The following is a 22,678-nucleotide window of genomic DNA, read 5'->3' on the forward strand; positions in this document are numbered from 1 at the left end:
TGACATACAAAGGCATCAGAACCCCCACTTCCACTCAGCTCTCACTGCCGCCCCTCCCGCAGGGGGCACCCGCAGCCCTCAGGCACAGCCCCACTCACAGGTACCGAAAGGACCCATGGTCACACCTTGGACTGTAGATGGATTCCATCTACAGTCGCACGTTATACTCTGTTCACACAGTCACCCTCCTGTACATTTGTGGACATACTGATGGAAATGATTACCTGTTCACATCATTTACGGGAGCACAAGGCATCCACACATACACACACACCTGCACAAATGCCTCGCTGGGTAACAACCAGAGTGTACTGGTTCCTAAGGACTGAATGGGATTGGGCTGGGTGGGGGCTGGTGGGGGGTTGATTCCCTGAATTCTCTTGGGAGGGATCGCCTGGGATATCCCCTTTCCCTTCGTGATTTGTTGAGCCATCCGGTCTAACGCTCACCTCACCTTCTGTAGGGTTCTACTGAGAGTCAGAGAGATGGGGAAGGCGGGGGGGGGGGGCAGACACGTGGCTAGGAGACAGAGCCCCTAAACACACACATACACAAACCCTCAGACTCCAGGACAGAGCCTTACACACACTAACACTCTACAATATACATATACAAGTGGACACTCACAGCCTCCAGCCCCCTTCTCTACACAAGCTTAGCCTAGACAGACACATGTAAATATGCATCATTCTTGGGAAAAAAATGCACACTCAGACTCAGATCCGACCCTATAGACAGTGCAACACCCCACCTCCGAGCCATCATGCGTTCCATCACACCCCTAATTGCCCTCATTTACAAATGTGCACCCCACACAACTGTTTTTACACCTACATAGCTCCAAACCCGTGTAAAACCTCCTGTCCTTTACTCAGACACCCACAGATACACACATCCCTACAGCTGGTGAGATAACCATTTATAGGCAGAAACAGCGTATATAACTCTGCAGACACAGGATTCCCAATAGTTTCAGCCTCAGTCATGCACACACATAGGCACAAATGGCAGGCAATGTCATACTAAAGACCCACACCTGTATCCCTGAAAGATACAAATACGGTTTCTTTACAGACACCAAGATACACAGAATCAGCCCCAGCCCCAGCCAATGGCACCTCCCACCCCCTCCTAGTCATTTATTACTCTCAGGCACAGAAATTCAGAGTGAAAAGTTTCTCTCTGAACCCTCCTCTTTTATTCAAAGAGCTCCATGGCAATGTGCAAGCTAGTGAGGTTTGTCATATACACACATGTGTACACGCATACACGTGTACCCTCAGGCATCCACATAATGTCAGATGAACAACTTCCTCTCTCTCAGTTACCTTTTGGTTTATTATCTTTTTGAGTAATAAACTCAGCTACTATATTATTCTCTTCAGCCCTTGCAGCAACCCCACAAGGAGATTGTTATTATACTTATTTTTTAAATATTTTTTAACGTTTATTTTATTTTTGAGACAGGGAGAGACAGCATGAACGGGGGAGGGTCAGAGAGAGAGGGGAGACACAGAATCTGAAACAGTCTCCGGGCTCTGAGCTGTCAGCACAGAGCCCAACACGGGGCTCGAACTCACAGACCGCGAGATCATGACCTGAGCCGAAGTCGGATGTTTAACCGACTGAGCCACCCAGGTGCCCCATACTTATTTTTTTTCAAATGTTTATTTATTTTTGAGAGAGAGAGAGAGAGAGAGAGAGAGCGAGAAAGTGCCAGTGGGGGAGGGGCAGAGAGAGAGGGAGAGAGAGAGAATCCCAAGCAGGTTCCGTGCTGTCAGTGCAGAGCCCCTTGCGGGGCTCTATCCCACGAACTTCGAGATCCTACCTGAGCCGAAATCAAGAGTCAGACACTCAACTAACTGAGCCACCTAGGCGCCCCTATACTTATTTTTTTAAAGTACCATCCGTGCCTAACATGGAGCTCGAACTCGCCACCCTGAGATCAAGAGTCACGTGCTCTTCTGACTGAGCCAGCCCGGCGCCCCTGTTATACTTACTTTATAGCTGAGGAAACAAGCTTACAGGAGCCCCACCTCGAGCTCTAGCACTCAGACTCCAGAACCCAAACTCTTACCTACTATGCACTTCTGCTCCTGAATTCAGATTAGGTGCTCAGAAAATCACTACTGGAATAAGAGGCGTTAACCTCAATAGTGAGAAACAGAGGCTCTGGAGCCAGACTGCTGTGATGCCAGCCTTAGCATTGCCCCTTAATACCGGGTAACTCTGGACCAGGCATTCAGTCCCTGGTTCAGCCTCAACTTCCTCATCTGCAAAGCGGGGATGACAACAGAGTCCACTTCTCATGCTTGTGAAAATTGAGCAAATGATCCATGTGAAAGGGTTCCTGTCGTTACCGGACGGGCTACCTCTTCCACTCGTCATTCTATCAGATGCCATATCAGTTTTTCTTTTTTATGGAGGATGGCAGGGCATACATCAACCAAATAATCGAATATTCTTCTGAATAACTTACCTAAGGGAGCTTCAGAGCCAATATTCCAACCCAAGTCAAGGCTTGCCTGACTTCAAAAAGGAACACAAGTGAACTTACTTTGGAAAAGAAATCTCTCTTCTAACAACTCCCGACTCCAGCAGGGAAAAGAGTCCATATAGGAGTGACCTCGGCAAAATTAGGATTAGCAAATTCAGTGCATTCCATCGGGATACTGGATTTCTTCCTACAGGAGACTGTGGGCAAGTCACTTGGCTTCTCTGAGCCTCAGTTTCCTTCCTTGCAAAATAGAGATACCAACACTTATCTCTCAGGATCGTAGTGACAATTAACCATCTATTAAAAACTAATATTTTAAAAGTGTTGCCTTGGTTTCTGGCACTGTATAAAATGCCTTACGTGTATAAGGTCATGGGGAGTCTGTATATACGATGTCATCGGCATCGTGCATGCACGTCGTCAGAAGTATCCTGCAGGTACAATGTCATCTAGTCTTCACCTCATTCTTTCTCCTGCTCACTAAACAGGATCTAATCCTCTCATCCTCCGAGGCGAATTTTTCCATCCTTCTCCACCTGATCCAAGGTTTGTGTTTAAAAAGAGGCTTCAATAGTAACTGGGGAATTCATGGGAGGGCTCCCCCCCCCCCGCCACCCCCAGCAGCGGCTCCGCCCCACTGGGGTGTAATTTTAGGAAGGTAATGTGAGCCGGGGTGGGGGGGGGGAGCTACAGACCCAGCTTCACATTTATTTACTCTGACAGCTAAATTGGTGAGCAAGGGGGGGAAGTTAGATGAAAGCCATTGCAGAGTAAATACTAAATACGAGATTTAAACATTCGGGTTTGACACATGGGAAATGAACAATGGGAAGAGACACAGGCAGTACACCCTTCCCCAGCTCAGGACCCTGTCCTCACCTTGTCACCTTCCTGGGCATTTCCTGCTTGAGTAGAGGAAAGACCACAGAATGGGCTATGGACTGCTTGACCTGGGCAAGCGATTTGCCGCCCCCGGCCTCAGTGTCCTCATTAGCAAATATGTGTGTCATTTGAATCAGCTCATTGGGGAAGTGATGGAACGAGCACTAGCCCTGGAGTCGGATAGACCCAAGGTCAGTCTCAGTCTGGCCACTTCCTGGCTGGGCGAACTTGGAAAAGTCATTTAACTGAACCTCAGTTTTCTCACCTACGGGGATAATATCAATCTCAGAGAAGTAAAGGAAATAATTGCATTTTAGACGTCAAGTGTACAAGTGTGAGCAACCAAAGTCACCTGAAGTCCCCTCCCGGTTCTGACATTCATGGCGTGAATTCAGGTCAGCAGGTAATAATAACGCACTTACTCCTTGCCAGGCCAGGCACTGGAGACACAGAGTGAACCATTCTGGTCCCTGCCCACAAGGAACCCAGTCTATCGGGAGAGAAAACAGCTGGCATCTGCAGTGTAACAGGGCAGGCAATACACAGTGGGTGGCACAGAAGGAGGGGCATTTCACCCGGCTTACAGGGTAGGCATGCCAGGAAAGGTGTCCCGGAGGAGGTGACCTTTGAGCGAAGTCCTAAAAGGTGAGGGGTTGTGACGCAGGCACGATCCCCAGCTCTGAGGGGAGCTGGGTCAGGATGGAGAAGGGGTGCCCAGTGAACGGTTTGCTAGATGAGGCTTTGGGGGTACAAGGAGCCAGACCATGGAGGGCTCGGTGCTGGGTGAGGACTTTGGGTTCATCTGGAAAGCGAAGCAGCCGCCAGCCAAACCGTGCAGAAAAAAGCATCCTGTCTCTGCAGATGTGGTGAGGCACGGTGGTTAGGGACGCTGGGTTTGGAGTCAGGTAGCCTGACTTGATACCTGACTCTAATATACACTGGTTGCAGGACCCAAGGCAAGTGGCAAACTCTATGAGCCTCAGTTGCCTCGCCCATAAACTAGGCATTGACGGAGAACCCAGATGAGCTGTGATGAGCCCACAAGACCAAGATACATCTACAAGTTAAAAGCTTGGCGCTGGCCTGGCATCCAGCAAGCACCCGGTCACCCAGTGCCATCATCATCGCTAAGAAGAGTGTCATGAGGGCACAGAAAGTGCTAGTTAGGTGGGGAGTCCTCAAGGGGCTAGATGTTCCCTCCTCCCGGAATTTTGCCCTGGCCACACTATTTGGAAGTAAATCTCTCCTGTTAAACTTTTTCCAGCAGAGGGTGAATAGGGCTTAAGAACAAGCTAGATGGGGATAAGCCTTGTGCAGCATTTAAAGGACCTCAACTTTAAGATATAAACCGTGAGGGGCCATCAAAGGCTTTCAAGCGTGGGGGCGCCTGGGTGGCTCAGTCGATCAAGTGCCCGACTTCAGCTCAGGTCATGATCACACGGTTCATGGGTTTGAGCCCCGCATCATCGGGCTCCATGCCAATGGTGTGGAGCCTGCTTGGGATGCTCTGTTTTCCTCTCTCTCTGCCTCTTCCGTGTGCTCTCTCTCAAGATAAATAAACTTAAAAAAAGAAAAGGCTTTTAAGTATGAAGATGACATGGCCAAATTGGGGGTTTGGAGAGATGACTGAAGCAGGGGCTTGAGGATAGATTTGAAGGGACCGAGTCCTCCACAGAGTCCTTAAGATACTACAGTAACCTAAGGGAGGGCTGAGGAGGGAGCTGCAAAGACAAGAAAGAAAAAAAAAAAAATATATATATATAATGAAAAGATAATTGTTTCATATCACTTTAGTATGTTATATATGATCATATGTTATATACATTTATAATTATATATAACACATCCAGTCTCCTAAATATTTATATAGCAAAGCTATATATGATGCTATATAGAAGCATGTTATATATAATACATAATGATACACATACCATTGTATATATGATACATATATATGTACATATGCTACACATATGCAATATGAGTCTATATAATGCCATCTATAACTAATATGTAAAGTTGATCATCTAGGAGATAGGATGGGGGGGGTGGGGAAGTGGAAAATGTCAAAGATAACTCACCATTTCCTAATTTTTTATTTATTATGTTGTTCCCAAAGGCATGGGACACAGGAGTGACTGGAGAGGGGCAAGGGGGAATAACGAACTCAGTCTGGGTTCAATGGTCCCCTGGACCGTGCAGGTTGAAGTGCCCAGGGGTGACCTGGATGTTAGGTCTGTGCTTTAGAAGATGGGCTGGAGCTGCAGAAAGGAACTTCGGAGACGTCAGTGCAGGGATGTCTCTGAAGCCAGGGGAGCTGAGATTTCTACAGCATCGAGGATTAACTCCACCTACAGAAGAGAGTCGATTTGTTTCCTTTTCATGTTCAGGGGAAAGCAACTTGTCCCTGAGGCTAACTTATCTTCAGTGAGAATGATTTTTGAATTATGAAAAAATTTAAAAAAAAATTAAAATTATAGAATTATATACATTTTATTATTATTTATGTTTCTGTAAAACATATGGGTGACACAAGCTAAAACAGAATCAGGCATTGAGAAACAGAAAGACAGTTAACAGGCTAGAGGGCAGCAAGGATGGGTAGGGGTAGGTAGGCTTGACAAATGGGGTGGAGGTGTGCAGATGGGACTTCCCAAGTAGAAAGTGCATCTTGAACAAGGACATGGAGGTCTGACAGATTGCATGACATTTGGGGTGTCCAAGCAGTTGGGTCTGGTTAGGGGGAGAACGTGTTTGGGAACAGACTGTGGACGGCCTCATACACCTGGCTCATCCTGTGGGTATAGGTGTTCGGAAGTGTCTTAACTCCCCTCATGATTAGCTCTCACTTCAATGGGCTTTGTTCCTCTTCCTCCAACATTTTGCTTAGACATTCTGCCTGGCTTGCGTTTAAACATCCTGCAGCACTCAGGTCAGGTGTCGCTTCCTCCGGGAAATCGCCTGTGCCCTCACCTCCGTTTCCAGCTTGGTCAGGTGCTCGTTTTCTGCACTCTCCCAGCTCCCAGATCTTGCCTCTATCATCGCACGTAATAGTGCCCAGGGGCTGTGCCTGACCATCATTATACCCGCCACGCCTGGAGCATGGCAGAGGTCAGTGCATGTCTGAAGAATGAATAACTTGCCTTTTGATGAGTTCACCCACCAGAAAGCTTCTCAATAGGGAGAGATGTTTTCAGAAGAGGAAAACTTAATTTGTTTCATCTTCTACAACTAAATTTTATATTCTATTTCTAGCTTACAAAGGTCGCAGGACATATTAAAAATAAAATGCCATTGTACGTAATTTGTAATCCTAGCCAAGTACGACCAAACACAGAAGGAAGGTACAGTCCCACATCCTGGGATAAATTCGGACAGATCTGTTTTTCATACCTGGGATTCAAGTCTCTCTCTAGAGACCACTACGGAGAGCCTGCCTGAAAATAAACCAACCCAGATGAAAACACAATCAAGAGATAGATTCCTGACATTATCATTTGAACACCTGGACTTTTCAGTTACGTGAGCCAATAAATTTCTTACCGTAAGGTAGTCTGAGTAGTGTCTGTCACTTGAAAGGTCCGGACTAACCTGCTCACACAGCAGGAGCTACAAGTCTAACTCAGGGCATACCTGATGCCAAAGCTCTTTGGGCCTTGGAATCCTCACGTGTACAATGAAGGGATTCAGAGGTGCCTGATTGGCGCAGTTGGTTAAGCGTCTGACTCTTGATCTCGGCTCAGGTCATGATCTCACAGTTCGTGAGTTTGAGCCCCACATCCGGCTCTGCGCTGATGGTGCAGCGCCTGTTTGGGATCCTGTCTCTCCTCTCTGCCCCTCCCTCACTGTGCTTCCTCTAAGTAAATAAACTTAAAAAAAAAAAAGATACAATTAAAGAAAACAAAAACAATGAAAGGATTTAGCCTGCACCCACACAATTTTTTTCAGCAGTGATGGTACTAGGCATGGATGGCTAGTTCTCTATCCCAAAAGATGTGATGAGTAACTGACAATATTCATGGCACAGCAACTGATCGCTGTAGTGGGAAAACAGCCAGACAATACGTACGTGGGAGGACATGGCTATGTTCCAATAAAACTTTTATTTTTGCAGGCACTGAAATTCAAAATTCATATAATATTTATGTGTCACAAACAGTCTTCTTCTTCTTCCTCAATATTTTAATGTAGAAGCCATTCTTAGCTTTGTGGGCTGTACAAAAAAGAAGGGATATGTCAGTTTGCCAGCATAACAAACACCACAGTAGGTGTTTGCAGGCCTGGGTTCTACTTAATGCTTTCCCGATAACCTTGTGATCCTAGCCAAGTCCCTTTGTGCCTCTGGGGTTACTCTTTTTTCCATCTGGACAAGGAAGGGGCCATATGGATGAGCCTCTCAAGCCCCTTGGCTCTCAAGTACCACACATTTGATTTTTCATCAACAGATATTTATTGAGCATGTATTATATATACCAGGCATTGTTTTAAATGTTGGGCAAATAGCAGTAAATAAAAGTTCCTGCTCACATGGAACTTACATTCTAATGAAAAAAAAAAAGCTAAAATAAACATATATTAAACTGGGTAGTGATAAGTACTGTTAAGAAAATGAAGGGGAAGGATTGGGAAATGATGGGGCTGCGATTTTACAAAGAAGTCAGGTGGCCTTTTGATCATTGACATTTGAACAGACACAGGGAACAAATGAAGGAGTGGGCTCTATGGAACAGCCAATGTAAAGGCCTTGGGGTAGGAACTGCCTTGTATTCAAGAAATAGCAAGGAGACCAGTGTGGCTGGAACACAGTGAACAAAAAAGATAACAGGTCATAAAGACAGACGGGCAGTCAGGGATTTTATTCTAGGTGTGATGCAAAGCTCAGATTTTAAAAAGGATTGCTTTGGCTGTGTGGAGAGTGGACTCTAAAGAGGCACTAGCAGAGGCGGGGAGATCATCAGGAAGGCACTGCGAGAGTCCAGGCAAGAATGACAATGGTTTGAACAAAAATGGTAGTGTTGGGGGTGGGAGGGAAGTGGCTGGATTCAAGATGGGAGTTTGAAGGTAGAGTTGACAGGATTTGTTGAAGGACTGGACGGGAAGAGGAGAAAAAAAGAGAAATCAAGGATAAATGTGATGGGACCAAATCGTACTTTAGGAACACAGTGATTACATATAAGAAATATTTAACATTCAATTTATAAGGCAATAATAAACCCTGTTCCTTTTACACATAGTATTATAAAATTACCAGTCTATTTGCTGATTCAGAAATTAACTGTATCTACCTTAATACACAAGGGACAGGGCTCTAGAATATTTGGTTTTAAAAAACTTTTGCTGTTGATTTTTGACATGCTTTGAAAAACTTGCCGCTGTGTAATCCTCTTTCCCAACACTGAGATACCAATTACAGAAAATCAACTGGCTAGAGTTATGTTTTGCATTTGACAAAACAGGAGCTGAGATTAAGGATATAGCTCACACCTCTTTCCTGAATATTTCCCTCAATTCTTCACTCTTGTAATTTCAAACGCATCAACCAAGTTAACACCTGTATTTTACAAACCCTTCACCAGACTGCTTTCGGCATATTTAGGACACAGTTCTTCTCTGAAACCTCTACTCTGAAGGAAGGACCAAACACAGTGTGATACTTTCAGGGACTTCCACTTGTGGCTTCTTTTCACATGGGTATGTTTGCTGTGAGAACCACTCTCCTCATCTCTAACAACAGAAGGGAGGCATACGGGTGGAGAGAATGGTCTCTGAGGTTCACCTCTAGCCAGAACCTTCTGCTGGAGAGAAGGCACTTAGAAAACACACCCTACCTGGACACCCTGGCCCAAGGCTCGCAGGGAAACGAGCCTACCAGAAAACTGTAGTCTTTATGCTAGAAAATAAACAAGAGACACAGCCACGCAGACACTGTCTTGCATTTATTCACACAGAGGAATTAAGAATCCGTACAAATAATGAACATTGCTTTAAATACAAATAAATAGCTCTGGTTTCTAAAGGAAACAACTCTAGATAATTCAAAGTTATGTATTTTCTAAGTTCCTATTAAAAATAGACTATTTTGCATTAAGTAAGTCCTTCTCCACCATAACCCTTTGAGGACGTTAAGGATAAAATGGTGAATTCTGTAATCTAAGAAGTCACCAGAAAAATGGGAGATGATGGTCCCACCTCTCTGAACTATCCCCCAAATGGAAGGAGAGTTACTTGCATCGCAGACAGAGCTAATAAATGCAGAAAGTATTTAATATCTAAAGATATCTAAAAAGATTGACCTTGGGGAAGGGGAGGAGAGTTTTCTCTGAACCAGTTCTATGAACTTTGAAACCTCACTATGCTCAAGATTTGGTTCAAGTGTCATAAACTCACCTATGCTCACAGGAAGACTTGAATTCCTAGAATGAAAGCTTCCTCCTGCTAGGGCCGAGGATGGTAATGCATCTGTCATCACTAGGGATTAAGACGATTTACCTGGTAAAGATGCAAAGGTGCCGCCCAATGCAACAGTCCCATCAACCCGGCCCCAAGAGGACCAAAACCGCTGACAGAAACACACTCCCAGATCCATTCGTTTATTTTTCTCTCTCCGTTGTTGCATTTAAAATACTCAAACTGGGAAAACCTACCCGAGCCAGAGAGTATGTTTTACAAAGGAAGAATCATTTTAAAGTCATGCGGTCTTTCCAGCCTTTAAGAACGACACAAATCATGAGCTCATTGCAATCTTGGTGCCAGAGCAGGGCCTGCTCTGCAGACTTCCTGCGTCCACCGCGTGTCCCCTCCTCACCCGGCACAAGACAGTTCAATTTCTCCTACTCAGACCCCTACATAATTACTAATAAATAGTATCCTTGACAGAGATCGATATAGCAATGTTTAGGTTTTCAGAGAAAGTTTGCTTTCCTATTTAGATTGATCATGATACAATTCCAAATAGAACATACTCATGCTATAAAAAAACAATCTCATGCAATATGCGCAATTGTAAAAGTCCCACGTTAATAACACTTGGCATGTAGAAGGCAGAATTATTTAGATTTTTAAAAAATGATCACTCAAGAGTCAAAGTTGGGTTTCCGAACAGAACTTCGTTGTGGTATCAAATGCTGGATCTGATTCTACGGTTTTGCTGACACGGACAACTTAAAGATGTACACCGTGTTTTCCTAACAAGATTTTGAAACAAGAACCATAATTCTTAAGCAGATTACCACAACTTTTGTTCAAAGAATCGGCTCCCTTTTGCCAAGAACTTTTTCTTTTTTAGTCTAGTTGGAGGGATGGATTTCCATAATAAATTCTGGAACAACGGTTCTCAACATGATTCAAAGTTTCTCACTTCCCTCCCTCTCTCTTACTTTTTCTTTATCTTGTAAGGACATTTGAGCATAGAAAAATGCTCCACTTTTTTTTTTTTTCTTCAAAAAGATGGATGTTAATAGATTTAGTTTCCAGATTTAAATGGTATTTTTTATGTCTGCCTTTCTCTCTGGCATACTATATAATGTTTCTGGAGTTACAAATCCAAACACACCAGCCAACTAGAGCATCCCAATGTTCCAATCACAATTTTGGATACAATCCTATTTATTCTGGATGACGCTCAATTCCACACATACTTCAGGGAAGAAACATCCATGAGAACATCCAAAAATGTTACGCTACCAAACATTAACAGTGATTGTGCTCTGTTGGGTAGTACCATTCACATCTACAAAGTACAAAGGCAGAGGATTTCAGGTGTGAAGACCAATTGGCTTTTGCTGCTACAATAATTCATAACCATCATCTTCGAGATTTCCAAGCTGTTCTAGAATAAGGAGTAGTCCTTTTTTTATCTGGAGGCTTAAAGTAGGAATAAACAGGTGCTGCTGGATACTCTGCGTCAGGATTTTCTGCCATCATTTTCAGCTTGGCTTCAATGGCTTTTATCTTAGCAGTGACACTGGAAAAAGGACAGCAGAGGATCAGAGCGGGCCTGAGTGCATTCTGAAAATACTCGCATACTTCATCTTCCTTGTGTCTTTTTTGGCGGATCAGAGAAGCAACAAGATACTCAAATATGAATATGTGAATATTTCACATAAAACACACATAATAACATTTTAAGAAAAAAATCAGGGCTGCCTCGGTGGCCTAGTCAGTTGAATGTCCAACGATTTTGGCTCAAGTCACGCGTGATCTCGTGGTTTGTGAGTTCAAGCTGTGCGATGGGCTCTACGCTGACAGTGTGGAGCCTGCTTGGGATTCTCTCCCCAATCCCCGCCCCTCCTTCCCTCGCACGCACTCTCTCTCTCAAAATAAAGAAACGTTAAAAAACAAAAACAGAAACAGAAACGATCAAACCTGAACCATCTATTAAATTTTTACCAAAAACCCAGACACTGTTAGGAGTACATCACATAGGCTACATTTAATCTTCAGACACACACACTGTTTGACACTGTAGGGCCTGGCAGATAGTAGGCACTCAAATAATTCATAGAGAAATTGAAAGCAGGGTCTTGTATGAATGAATAAACAAAATGTGGTATTAGATCACATTTTGGAATATTATTCAGCTTTTAAAAGGAAGGGAATTCTGACATAATGCCACAACATGGATGAACCACGAGGACATTAAGCTAAGTGAAATAAGCTTGTCACAAAAAGACAAATATGGGATGATTACACTTGTATAAGGTACTTAGACTAATCAAAATCAGAGGTAGAAAGTGGCACGGTGGTTTCCAGGAGCTTGGGGGAGGTGGGAATGGGAAGTTATTACTTGATGGATATAGGGTTTCAGTTCTACAAGATGAAAAGAATTATGGGGAATGATGGTGGTAATGGTTGTACAACATTACAAATGTATTTAGAATCACTGAATTGTACACTTCAAATGGTTTAGATGGTGGGGTGCCTGGGTGGTGCAGTCGGTTAAGTGTCTGACTCTTGGTTTTGGCTCAGATTACGATCTCATGGTTTGTGAGTTCGAGCCCTGCAGCTCCGGCCTGGGATTCTCTTTCTCCCTTTCTCCCTCTCTCTCTGTCCCTCCTCTGCTGTCTCTCAAAATAAATAAACTTAAAAAAAAAAAAAAAAAGTAGACCAAGACTAGGTCAAATAGAGTTTAAAAAAAAAAATGGTTAAGATGGTAAGTGCTATTTTATATGCCTTTCACCATGGTTAAAAAAAAAAAAAATTGGAAAAAAAAATCGTGTAAGATCGAAAACATTATAAGGTGGGTTATACTCATTTTGCAGATGAAAAAACTGAGGCACAGAAAGGTTAACTTGCCCAATATTATTTAGCTAGTAAGCAGTAGAGATCTGAACACAATTGGATCCAAGAGCCCATGCTATTAACTACTACATTGTACCATTTTTTGAATCACTGAGTAATAGTGGAAGAAACACCTTGGAAATCCTACAAAATCTCTTTTTACTAATAAATGTGTGTTTATAAATGCAATCATTTATGGAGTTACAATGAGCCAGGCACTGTGCCCAGAGTTTTACTGATATTGTTTCTAATCCTTGTGATAACATCCATGTTTTATAGATAAAGAAATGCAGGGAGGTAGTAACTTGCCCAGGGGTCACACAGCTAACAGACTGCACGGCCAGGATTCAAACCCAGTTTGTTATCACCCAAACCCCTGCTCCTTCCTCTCCATCAGGTTGGGAGCTGCACAGCCCTGTATCAGAGAGAAGGGGTGAGGAGACACTGCCCACGTTGGGAGGAATTCTCTTTGATGGAGGTCATTGCCATCCCTGGACCAGAATGCAAAGCACTCAGGCAGTGGATATTCTATGACCCCTGGTTTCCTTTCCATTTGCAAAGCGGTCAGTGATCTATAGTCAGGGAGACAGAAACCTGGAAGGGGATGTATACAATGGTCTTTCAGAAATCCTCAAAAAGTGTACATCTGCTCCTATATACTCATAACTTTACATGGTCAATGTAAAATTAAAACCCTAGGTTACAATAAAAAAGAACACCAAGGTATTACCAAGATGCATTCCAGCACCTTCTCCTCTCCATTAGTGGGATAGCCAGCTGTTTGTTCAGGAGTCACCAAAAAGCAACCTTCTCTAATTAGGTATAGATGTTAATAGAAAGATGTAAGCTGAGGTTCTCTGGATAACAAAATAAATGGAAAACACTAGGCTGTTTAGTATAGACGCAAACATTGAAAGTAAAATTAAAGAAAGACATGTTCATTGCAACAGAGAGCAGCAGACATTAATGCAGTGGTCTCCTCCCAACAGGAGTTAGATTTATAAAAACCTCCATGAAAACTGAGTTGTGATCATGGAGATTCAAACTTTATGGGGAAAATGGCATAGTGGATAGGGTTCCCAGTGAACCTACAATAGTCATCATACTTTTTCTTTTTTTTTTTTTTTAATTTCTGGGAGCACAAAATAGTAAAAGAGGACAAAATTAAGAAATATCAATTATATTAACTATTATATTTAATATTTGTCATCGACATATTAAATGTATTATATTAAATGTTATAATATAAAAAATATAACTTACCAAATATTAAGTATTAAATATTTTAAGTGTAGTAATATTGTAAATATATAAAGCAATGACATTAAATTAGTAACTATAAAATTAATTTACTGAATTTTGAAGTCCAGTAGTCCTAGCTTTGACTCTGGAATCTGTTATTTGCTACCTGTGCCATCTTGACCAAGATATTTTACCTTGCTGAGTGTCAGTTTCCTCCGAAATAAAATGAGTGTTACAGTACTTTTACCGGCATTTTTATAATTAAGTGACATATGGCATGTGAAGTGTTCAGCACAGTGCCTGCTTTATAGTAAACTCAATAAATCCTGGCTATTGTTATTGTTAAAATTTCTCCCCAGGCTATAATGCAGGGAAAAAAAAAAAAACAAAAAAAAACCCAAACAACAAAAACCCTCTACTTCTGCTCAACCATCCACTTAACTTCCCCTTTCTCCACCCAACTCTTCATTCCTTCTGTTTTGAATTAACTCCAAAGAAGTAACTGACAGTTTGTGCACACTAGAACCAACACAGCTACAGTCGCTGAAGTGGCCCAGAGAATGAACGAGCTGCACACTAACACTCTGCAGAAAGGAATTCACGGCTGGGGAGGAATTAGCATACGTATAATGACAAAGCCAGCAAGACTCAAGCCCTCATTAAAATGCTTGTTTTCAGCTTAAGGACCGTCTGACCGTGCCTGCGTATTCCTGTGCCAAGCACAATGGCTGGTACGCGGCAGGTATATGCAGCTGTTTTTGAGTGAATGAATTCTGTAAGTCCGTGATCTTGGGGGTATGGGAGGAGAGACTATTACGCGTTCTAGAGATTAACTGAACACATCTCTCAAAATGTCAGAAGTTGACAGGTTCTGTTACAAACTAAGAGTCTAAAGATCCATTGAAGTACGAATGAAGGCTTGGAACGGAGCAGTGGCTCACGCTCTCCAATTCTCGTTTGTGTCCTTCTATAGCACCCCATCTTACCTCAGGTTAGACTGAGTGGGCTCAGTGCTGGAGGACGGCTCAAGACTGATAGGAAGGATCTTATCATTCTTGTTATGATCATATCTCTGAAAGAAAAAGGGAAATCACTTCACTTGAACAAAAACCAGCCCTTTACTATAGTGCATAAGTTCAAAAACTCCAACCCCATCAGTGTACCGTTGGCATATTTCTAGACAATCTTCGGACTGCTTTACATTTAGAACCTATGCAAAACTCCACACAGGTTTGGCCTAAAAGCTACAAATTTAGAAAAAGAAGTTTAAAAGAAGCTTCCTATCTAGCCACTAGTCTGCCTTATTTGGTAGGGAAAGAACGTCAACTTTCAAATTCACAGATGGTACAAATACACAATAGGAGTCCCCTCTTACATCCTCTTACAGTATTTATTTTGTTTTATTCAAAACACTTTAAAATTTTGCTAGATTTCTGCCAAGCACCAAGCATAACATTCAACTCTCAACAGGTCTGAGTGGAGAAGAAAAGTAGCAATAAAAGCTCCCAGCCACTGATACAGAGAACATCCTATAGCAAAAGAACAGTTTAATGTGAAGTCAGATAATTATACACCCCTTGTAAAAAGTAAATTAAATATTAAAGAGCAATCAGGCCCTCTGGTCAAAGACTTATAGGAGAAGAGAACTGCAAGGCACAGAGATTCTTAAACGAAAGATGGGAACAGAGGATGATTTCTCTTGCGTGTCTTTTCAATGAGACACAGAATGAGAAAATGACAGCCAGTCTGGCAAATGAGACTTGATTTTCTTTTGAGTAAAAAAGCATTTGGTAATTCTCCCCGTTGTTTCTATGTTTAAGGCAATGTGTCCTAGAAATTGAGAAGGCTCTGTGATTACCTGAGATACTCAGAAGGATACAAAGTGTTGGAGCTCTGTTTTTCAGTCTGGACACCGAGCTCCAAAGTTTAATTTCTGTGACTCTTTACTGGGAAGCTTGATGGGTAGGGGGCCTCTGATCAAAAGCCGTGCTCCTATAGCTAAAGACTGAAGCTCTAATTTTAACCGCTACGGATCTTGTTGCAGGCAGGTCTGTCAACACCCCACCACGAAGGAAGCGACTCAACTCTTGGGATTGCTCTGGTCCACATCCTTCTCTACCTTTGTGCCAGGTAACACAGAATGCCATTCTTTTTTTTTTTTTTTTTTTAATGGTAATTATCTTTTCCAGTGCATTTTTCCAAGAGACCAACTATAAAGATGAACAAGGCCATTTGCCACTTCTAGGGCCTTGGAGACAATTCAGACCCTGCAAAGTCCCACAAATAACTCTCAAACTCTCTGGAGTGATGAGATGCCAGGAATTTAAGCACTCATACAAACTACCCATTTCTCAAGCGTTTAGAATAAACATATTCAAACTCTCCACAGAATGGAGAGGCTGGGAACAGTCTAATAATGCCTAAAGCAACTAATTTTAAAAATAAATGCATTTTTTCCTCCAAAGAACAACCCCCACCAAAAACATGATAGAGGTCTGAGTATACACATCAGCCACATGGAAAAATCAATCAAAAACAGAATCTGTGGGTATGTGGAGAGAAACAATGAAGGAACTTAATCCCTCCTGAGATGTTTCTCAAAAGAAAAATCTGGCAACACACATGGTAAATACAAGTAGGAGACCAAAGTATGCCTGCTCCAGATGTGAAGAGGCTGGGATGCAAACGGGTAAGTGGACAACGGTCTTTTGGAAAACTCCTTAGGGTGAGCTTGGTGTGGTCTTTCTAGCCCAGCAGGCTTACCTTGACTTGAGCATGTGCCCATCGCACCACCAGCTTCTTAGACAGAGCCAGCTTGCCATTGAGACACTGGATGGCTTGTTCCGCCTCCTGTGCAGGAAAGGGACAGATGTTCGTCAAAAATTCATGTGCCTCATAGGGCCTCACCAGCTTTGAAGGCTGTGATTCCAACCGGACTGCTTCTGATAAACAACTGGCAAAGGATTTACAATTTAAATAAATTAAAAAAAAAAAAAAAAGGCATGATAGCAGAAAGGGTGTGAGTTTTATAAAGTTGGTCAAACAGAAACGCCAATCCTGGCTCTGCCAATTACTGGCAGTGGGATAGCTGGCAGGTCCCTCCCTTAAGCTCTGTGAATATTAGTTTCTTCATCTCTACAACATGGACACTACTACTTGTCCCTCACTGGTTGGAGGGAGGAGGAAGAGTGCATGTAAAGAAAGCATGGAGCACGTGGTAAGCACTCAACCACTGTTAGCGCATTGTTCTTATCAGGGGATACCTTTCTATACACTTCTGTCTGCGAGGACCCACTGTGCTAGGAAATTTACCGGAACTATACCCCAGACGAGGGCTTACACTCCCTGGATCCAAAGTGAGAAACAGTAATGGCTTCAAAGGATACGGGAGTGAAGGAAACTAGGCCGGAAAAAGCAGGAGTGAGTCAAAGAGCCTGTGAGCAAGGTATTTGTGTGAGCCAATCTATGCACCTGGTTTTGGGAGCCAAAAGTTCCCTGACCCTTTCCCCATCAGATACAGGAGGAACAAGGTTAAAAGGAATTCCTGAAGCTGGATTAAGAGTCACTCTAGGACATTCCCAGGAAGCCTGGTCGTACTTTTCCATCCTGCCAAACCTTCTCTGCTCCATTTGTATCCCTGAGGCACTCAGCCAAGTGTAACTCACATCTACCAGGGGGTGAAGAAGCCCTTAAGGAACCGGAGCAGGAACAAGAGTGGATCTGACACTGCAGTGTAATACCACCAGACATTCCAGTCTGGTTTTACTGGTGATTCTCTTGTTCCTCCAGAGCTCGCCAGCATGACAGTCAACAAACACCTGAGTGTTCACTATGTGTCAGCCATTGGACAGTCAATGACATCCTCGCTTACCAGTTAGAGAGACAGATAAGAGACATTTTATTATCCTTTTTAGTTTCATCTAGGGAATTAGAATTCACATGGCATTCTCTATTAATTCTGCAGCATCGGCAGTAGTAAGGAGATAAATGTTTTAAAAATGCCAGCAAGGAGATAAATGTTTTAAAAAATTTTTCCTATCTTTGTACGTCATTTCAAAGTTTGTGTATTCAACAATATTAAATGCCAACTGTATTTTCCTATGTACCCTCATCTATTCTCTCAACTTCCTGTAAGCAAAGGAGGGTATTTTTAATCCCCATTTTTATTTTATTATTATTATTTTTTTTAACATTTATTTATTTTTGAGACAGAGAGAGACAGAGCATGAACGGGGGAGGGTCAGAGAGAGGGAGACACAGAATCTGAAACAGGCTCCAGGTTCTGAGCTGTCAGCACAGAGCCCGACTCGGGGCTCGAACTCACGGACCGCGAAATCATGACCTGAGCCGAAGTCGGCCGCTTAACCGACTGAGCCACCCAGGCACCCCTTAATCCCCATTTTTAAATGAAAACTGAGCCAGAAGAGGTCAAGAGACTTGCCCAAAGTTCATAAATAAAAGAGCTAGCAATAGAAGCTAGGCTTTGTAATTTGTAGTCCAGTGTTTTAAAACCACCATCTATCCCCACCATGACCACTGATTTTAATTGTAAGAATGCTCATCACACTCTATCATTAAGGAAGAATAAAGTATTTAAAAATGCTAACCATACGCAGCATTTTTTTCACTTCCCTCATTTAGAATAGCAATGTATCTCCTAGTGCCTGTCTCATTTGCAAAAGTTAGAGGAGATGGAAAGCACCCCCAGCACCGATAAGGACAAATGACACTCTCATACAGTCTCAGAGCGTACGGATACATCATTGCTTGAAGGCAACTGGCAGTCGTATCAAGAAAAAATATGCGTGGCCTTTGTTGATAGCATTCAGTTTCCATGTATACAGTAAACGTGAAAATAACTAGAGGTATGAAGATATTCACTAGCATACTGTTTACACTTGTGAATCACTGGGGACAACCTAAACAGCTAATAACTGGGGATTAATCAAATAACTTACCATACACTCCTACGATGAGATACTGTGTGGTCATCAAAAATGATGTTGAGTTACATACAACAAAATATATAAACATTAAAGATCTACATCAGTGAATTTTTACATATAAACAGCCACACTGGTGAAACCACAGTATCATGATACAGAATGTTTTCTGGATGTGTAGTAGAGGACAGAAAATTTTTAATAGACTTTGAGCGGTAAATAGGACGATATGACCTTATTTGAGTGCTCTAAGCTCTATACGTGTGTATGCATGTGTGAATGTAACGAAAGAAGAGACTAGAAAGATCTAAATAGTAACAAGAAAACTAAATATTAACAAGACTAAATATTAACAAGAATTATTTCTGGGTACTGGGCTGATAAGGAAGTCACGTCATCTATATTTTCATCTGTAATTAATATGTACTACTTTTATAACAAAAAAAAACATCCAAATACAGTATTATTGAAACAATAACCAGGCAATGTCCTTCCATATGACTACTAAAGTTATAGAGAATACTAACCAGTATCTCTATATTTAATAACGTTCAAATTCAATTTCTTTATCAAGCCACGTCCACTTAAAGGATACAATTTTACTGCAAGAAGATACATGCGTATATCATGGTTGAAGCTGAATGCTCTCTTCCTCCATATATATTCAAATCTGTACGCATTTGTTCTGAGACACTGAGAAGAAGGGTACATTTTTAAGAAATCAAAATAAAAGAGTTTGTGGGTGGCTCACCACACAGAGGGAGGGCTTCTGCACCACGGGGCAAAACTATTGAAAGAAAAGGAGGCTTTGTTGGCCTGCCACTAAAGGAACAAACAAACCAGAACAGGGAGGAGGATGTCCATGTGCTTAATGTGGGCACCCCAAAGCATCTGGTCAGAAAAGTAGGTCAGCCGCCTCAGACCGCGAGCCTGGGGAGGGTCGATTTTGAAAGCTGTTCACCCGTTCCTTTACCGAGGGTCTCCTTTAGGACTCAGGGCGAGGCACAGAGGGGTGAGTCCAACACGGCTCTTGCCCACAAGGCACCATGACTTGTGCTCGGGGAGAGAGGACTAAGTAAGGAGGAGAGTACGGGAAGCACCGTGAAAGGGGAGAGGCTTCATTACCTGCTTAGTTTCGAAGTTGACAAAACAGTACCCTCGAGGCTGTCCCTCCAAAGCACCAGACTTGTGAAAGAGGAAGTCAAACTGCTTCACTGTGCCAAACTTCTGGAGGAGCTTGAGGAGGTGGTATCTGTAGAGAAAGGACAGCCCATGAGTACACTGGGAACTTGGATGGCCACTCTGTCCGAAGTGGGAGATAAAAGCAGGAGATGATTTACTCCAGGATAAAATCTTGCCACCCCCCCCCCCGCCCCCCTGCCTTCTCCCAAACTGCTGCGTTAGTTTATTTGGCAAACAGACTTGTTTGCCTCTATTTGGAATGGGAACTAGAATTGTCATGGCTAAGCGTCTGTCCAGCACAAAAATACCGAACAAAAAACCACACCTAACAAACAGCTGTCTGGCCCAGAAGCACCATTTGTTTTTCTTTTGGAGAAAAGCTCAAAAATAGTGTCGATCTATTTATTTTTAATCTCTTGGCAATGAACTAGCATTTGTGAATAACTACAACTCCATCAGGAACACATACCCACACTCCAAAAGCCAAAGCCTACCTTATCTCAAAAATAAATAAAGTAACACACATTCACACAAACAAAAAAACAACTTTGGAAGACTTCTGTAATAGATTCCATAATTAATCATTAGCCCTGAATTGCACTCGTGAGAAACTCTGCCAAAAACCAAACCACAGCTAGCGGCACTCCATACGTGCCTGTGAGTTTCAATCCCTGACGTGACTGAACGTTAGGGACAATGTGGAACCACAGTGTGACCGAGGCTGGTCTCATACAGGGCAGGAGAACCTGGCCAGTTCTATAAATCACCCAGCTGTGGATAACTAATCAACCTCAGTTGTTTTCACACAGTTTATACCTTGGAGCATGGCCGATTAAAGAGTATTGATGGCCCAGGAAGACATTTTTTCCTGGTAGGAGGTTCACCCCAAGCTCTTGCTTGCCATTGTGCCCCTCATCCTCTTCTTAGATTCCTTTCTCTAACACTTATTTGGTTTCTATAGAGCTTTTAAGTTATTCAAACAGATGTGGCCTTAACAGGTTGCTGTGGCCAATCTCAATTCCGACTTCCTGTCATCTGATGTAAGGGTGAGACAAACCAACAGCTCTCCCGTTTCCTTTTCCTTTGGCCTTCCTCCTGGCATCCTCCACACTATTCAAATGGAGTCAAGGCTTTCTCTAAACAATGCTGTCCCTGTGATACTAAAAAGGTATCAGCCCACATGCTAAATCTGTTATTACTGGGAATTCTACCCCACAGGGAGTCAGTAGAGCTGTCGTTACAGCCACATTTATATTCACATTGTTTTCTAGGAGAAACTCATCAAGATTTTACTCTTGAGTAACAATCTCCTTTGGGAGGCAGAAAGATATGAAGGGGATCATAAGCTCTACATACTAAATTTGATACTAACATACATCAACAAGCAAGCCCATTATCCTGGATCAGGTGCCTGACACAATGGAGCAAGAAAGACATAATACAGGTCTTGCACTGGGGCAGGATGCAAGGATCCCAAGGCATACTGTGAACATTAATCCGGTCTTTAGACCTGTTTTGAAAGGGAAAGCAATTGTAACTCCCTAGTTTCCAAATTCTCAGCTCCCATCAGGAGACCTCAACTGCTAGGGAGGATGTAGGTGTGGATTCTCCAGAGGAAAGGGAGACACCTCAAGTACAGATTTCTGGTTTTACTTGATTTTTGAGTAGGGGTACAACAAGGGTGAGCCTCTCAAATGTGCAGACGGATATGGGCTGGAAGAGTCTCCCCTGGGTCTTTTTTTTTTTTTTTTTTAACTTAAGTTTTTATTTTTTTAAGTCATCTCTATGCCCAGTGTAGGGCTCAGACTCGCAACCCCAAGATCAAGAGTCTCACGCTCCACCGACTGAGCCAGCCAAGCACCCTTCCCCTGAGTCTTTAACTCACAGCTGCATCTTCCACTTAATATACTCATTCAAACCTCAACACTGTGCCAGTTGCCATGAATGGTGGGTCAAACCCGTTTTTCTAAAAACAATCTAAGGGCTGCTGTGGGCCGGTCATCTTTTCATCAGCTCCATTCTGCTTAAAAGCAGGAAGGTAAGGCGATCGGCATTTCCTAGGAAATGAATTTTAATTTACTCAGAAAAAAAAAAAAAAAAAGCCAACAGATTACTCTTTGAAAAGCTAACAAATACATTCTGCCCGAGAAGTGCGACCTTAAGATTCCAGGAACATCTGCTTAGGTCTGTGTCTTTCAACTTCTCCAGGATTTCTTTCCTTGTTTGATAATTTCTTGAAATTATCGGAACACCGAAACAAAAGGAATGAAATGTTTACTATTTTGCTTCCTGGAGATGGGGACTGTGAGCTCTGATAGTGAAAAAAAGCCTGAAGAGTCTTGCTTTCACATCTGCAAGCACTTTCACGTGCTGCTGAAGTATGGGAGGGCTCACGACTCATCAGAGCCTTGCTTCACTTCATGAAATGTGGGGCCCTGCAACTTTCAGGAGCTAGTACACCAGTCCCAACATATTTCTGCAACTTAGTGTTTTCCGTAATGGTCTTGAAAATGGCCTTCCTGGGGCGCCTGGGTGGCGCAGTCGGTTAAGCGTCCGACTTCAGCCAGGTCACGATCTCGCGGTCTGTGAGTTCGAGCCCCGCGTCAGGCTCTGGGCTGATGGCTCGGAGCCTGGAGCCTGTTTCCGTATGTAG

At 42.9% G+C, this 22,678-nt stretch overlaps 1 protein-coding gene across 2 annotated transcripts in view; it reads right to left on the reverse strand.

The window, feature by feature from the left end:
* Positions 1 to 9,450: 9,450 nt before the first annotated feature.
* The window catches only part of RBM18 (RNA binding motif protein 18), a 21,680-nt gene continuing 8,452 nt past the window's right edge, over positions 9,451 to 22,678 (reverse strand). For both annotated transcript variants that reach the window (XM_049628274.1, XM_049628283.1), the window contains exons 3-6: positions 19,969 to 20,095; positions 16,664 to 16,750; positions 14,887 to 14,972; positions 9,451 to 11,342 (exon numbers count right to left, since the gene is read on the reverse strand). In XM_049628274.1, coding sequence (XP_049484231.1) covers positions 11,183 to 11,342; positions 14,887 to 14,972; positions 16,664 to 16,750; positions 19,969 to 20,095 — 460 coding nt within the window. In that variant the 3' untranslated portion in view covers positions 9,451 to 11,182. The remainder of the gene's footprint in view (positions 11,343 to 14,886; positions 14,973 to 16,663; positions 16,751 to 19,968; positions 20,096 to 22,678) is intronic.

The sequence above is a fragment of the Panthera uncia genome, chromosome D4, assembly GCF_023721935.1.
Source record: "Panthera uncia isolate 11264 chromosome D4, Puncia_PCG_1.0, whole genome shotgun sequence".
In the NCBI taxonomy this organism is placed as follows: Eukaryota; Metazoa; Chordata; class Mammalia; order Carnivora; family Felidae; genus Panthera; species Panthera uncia.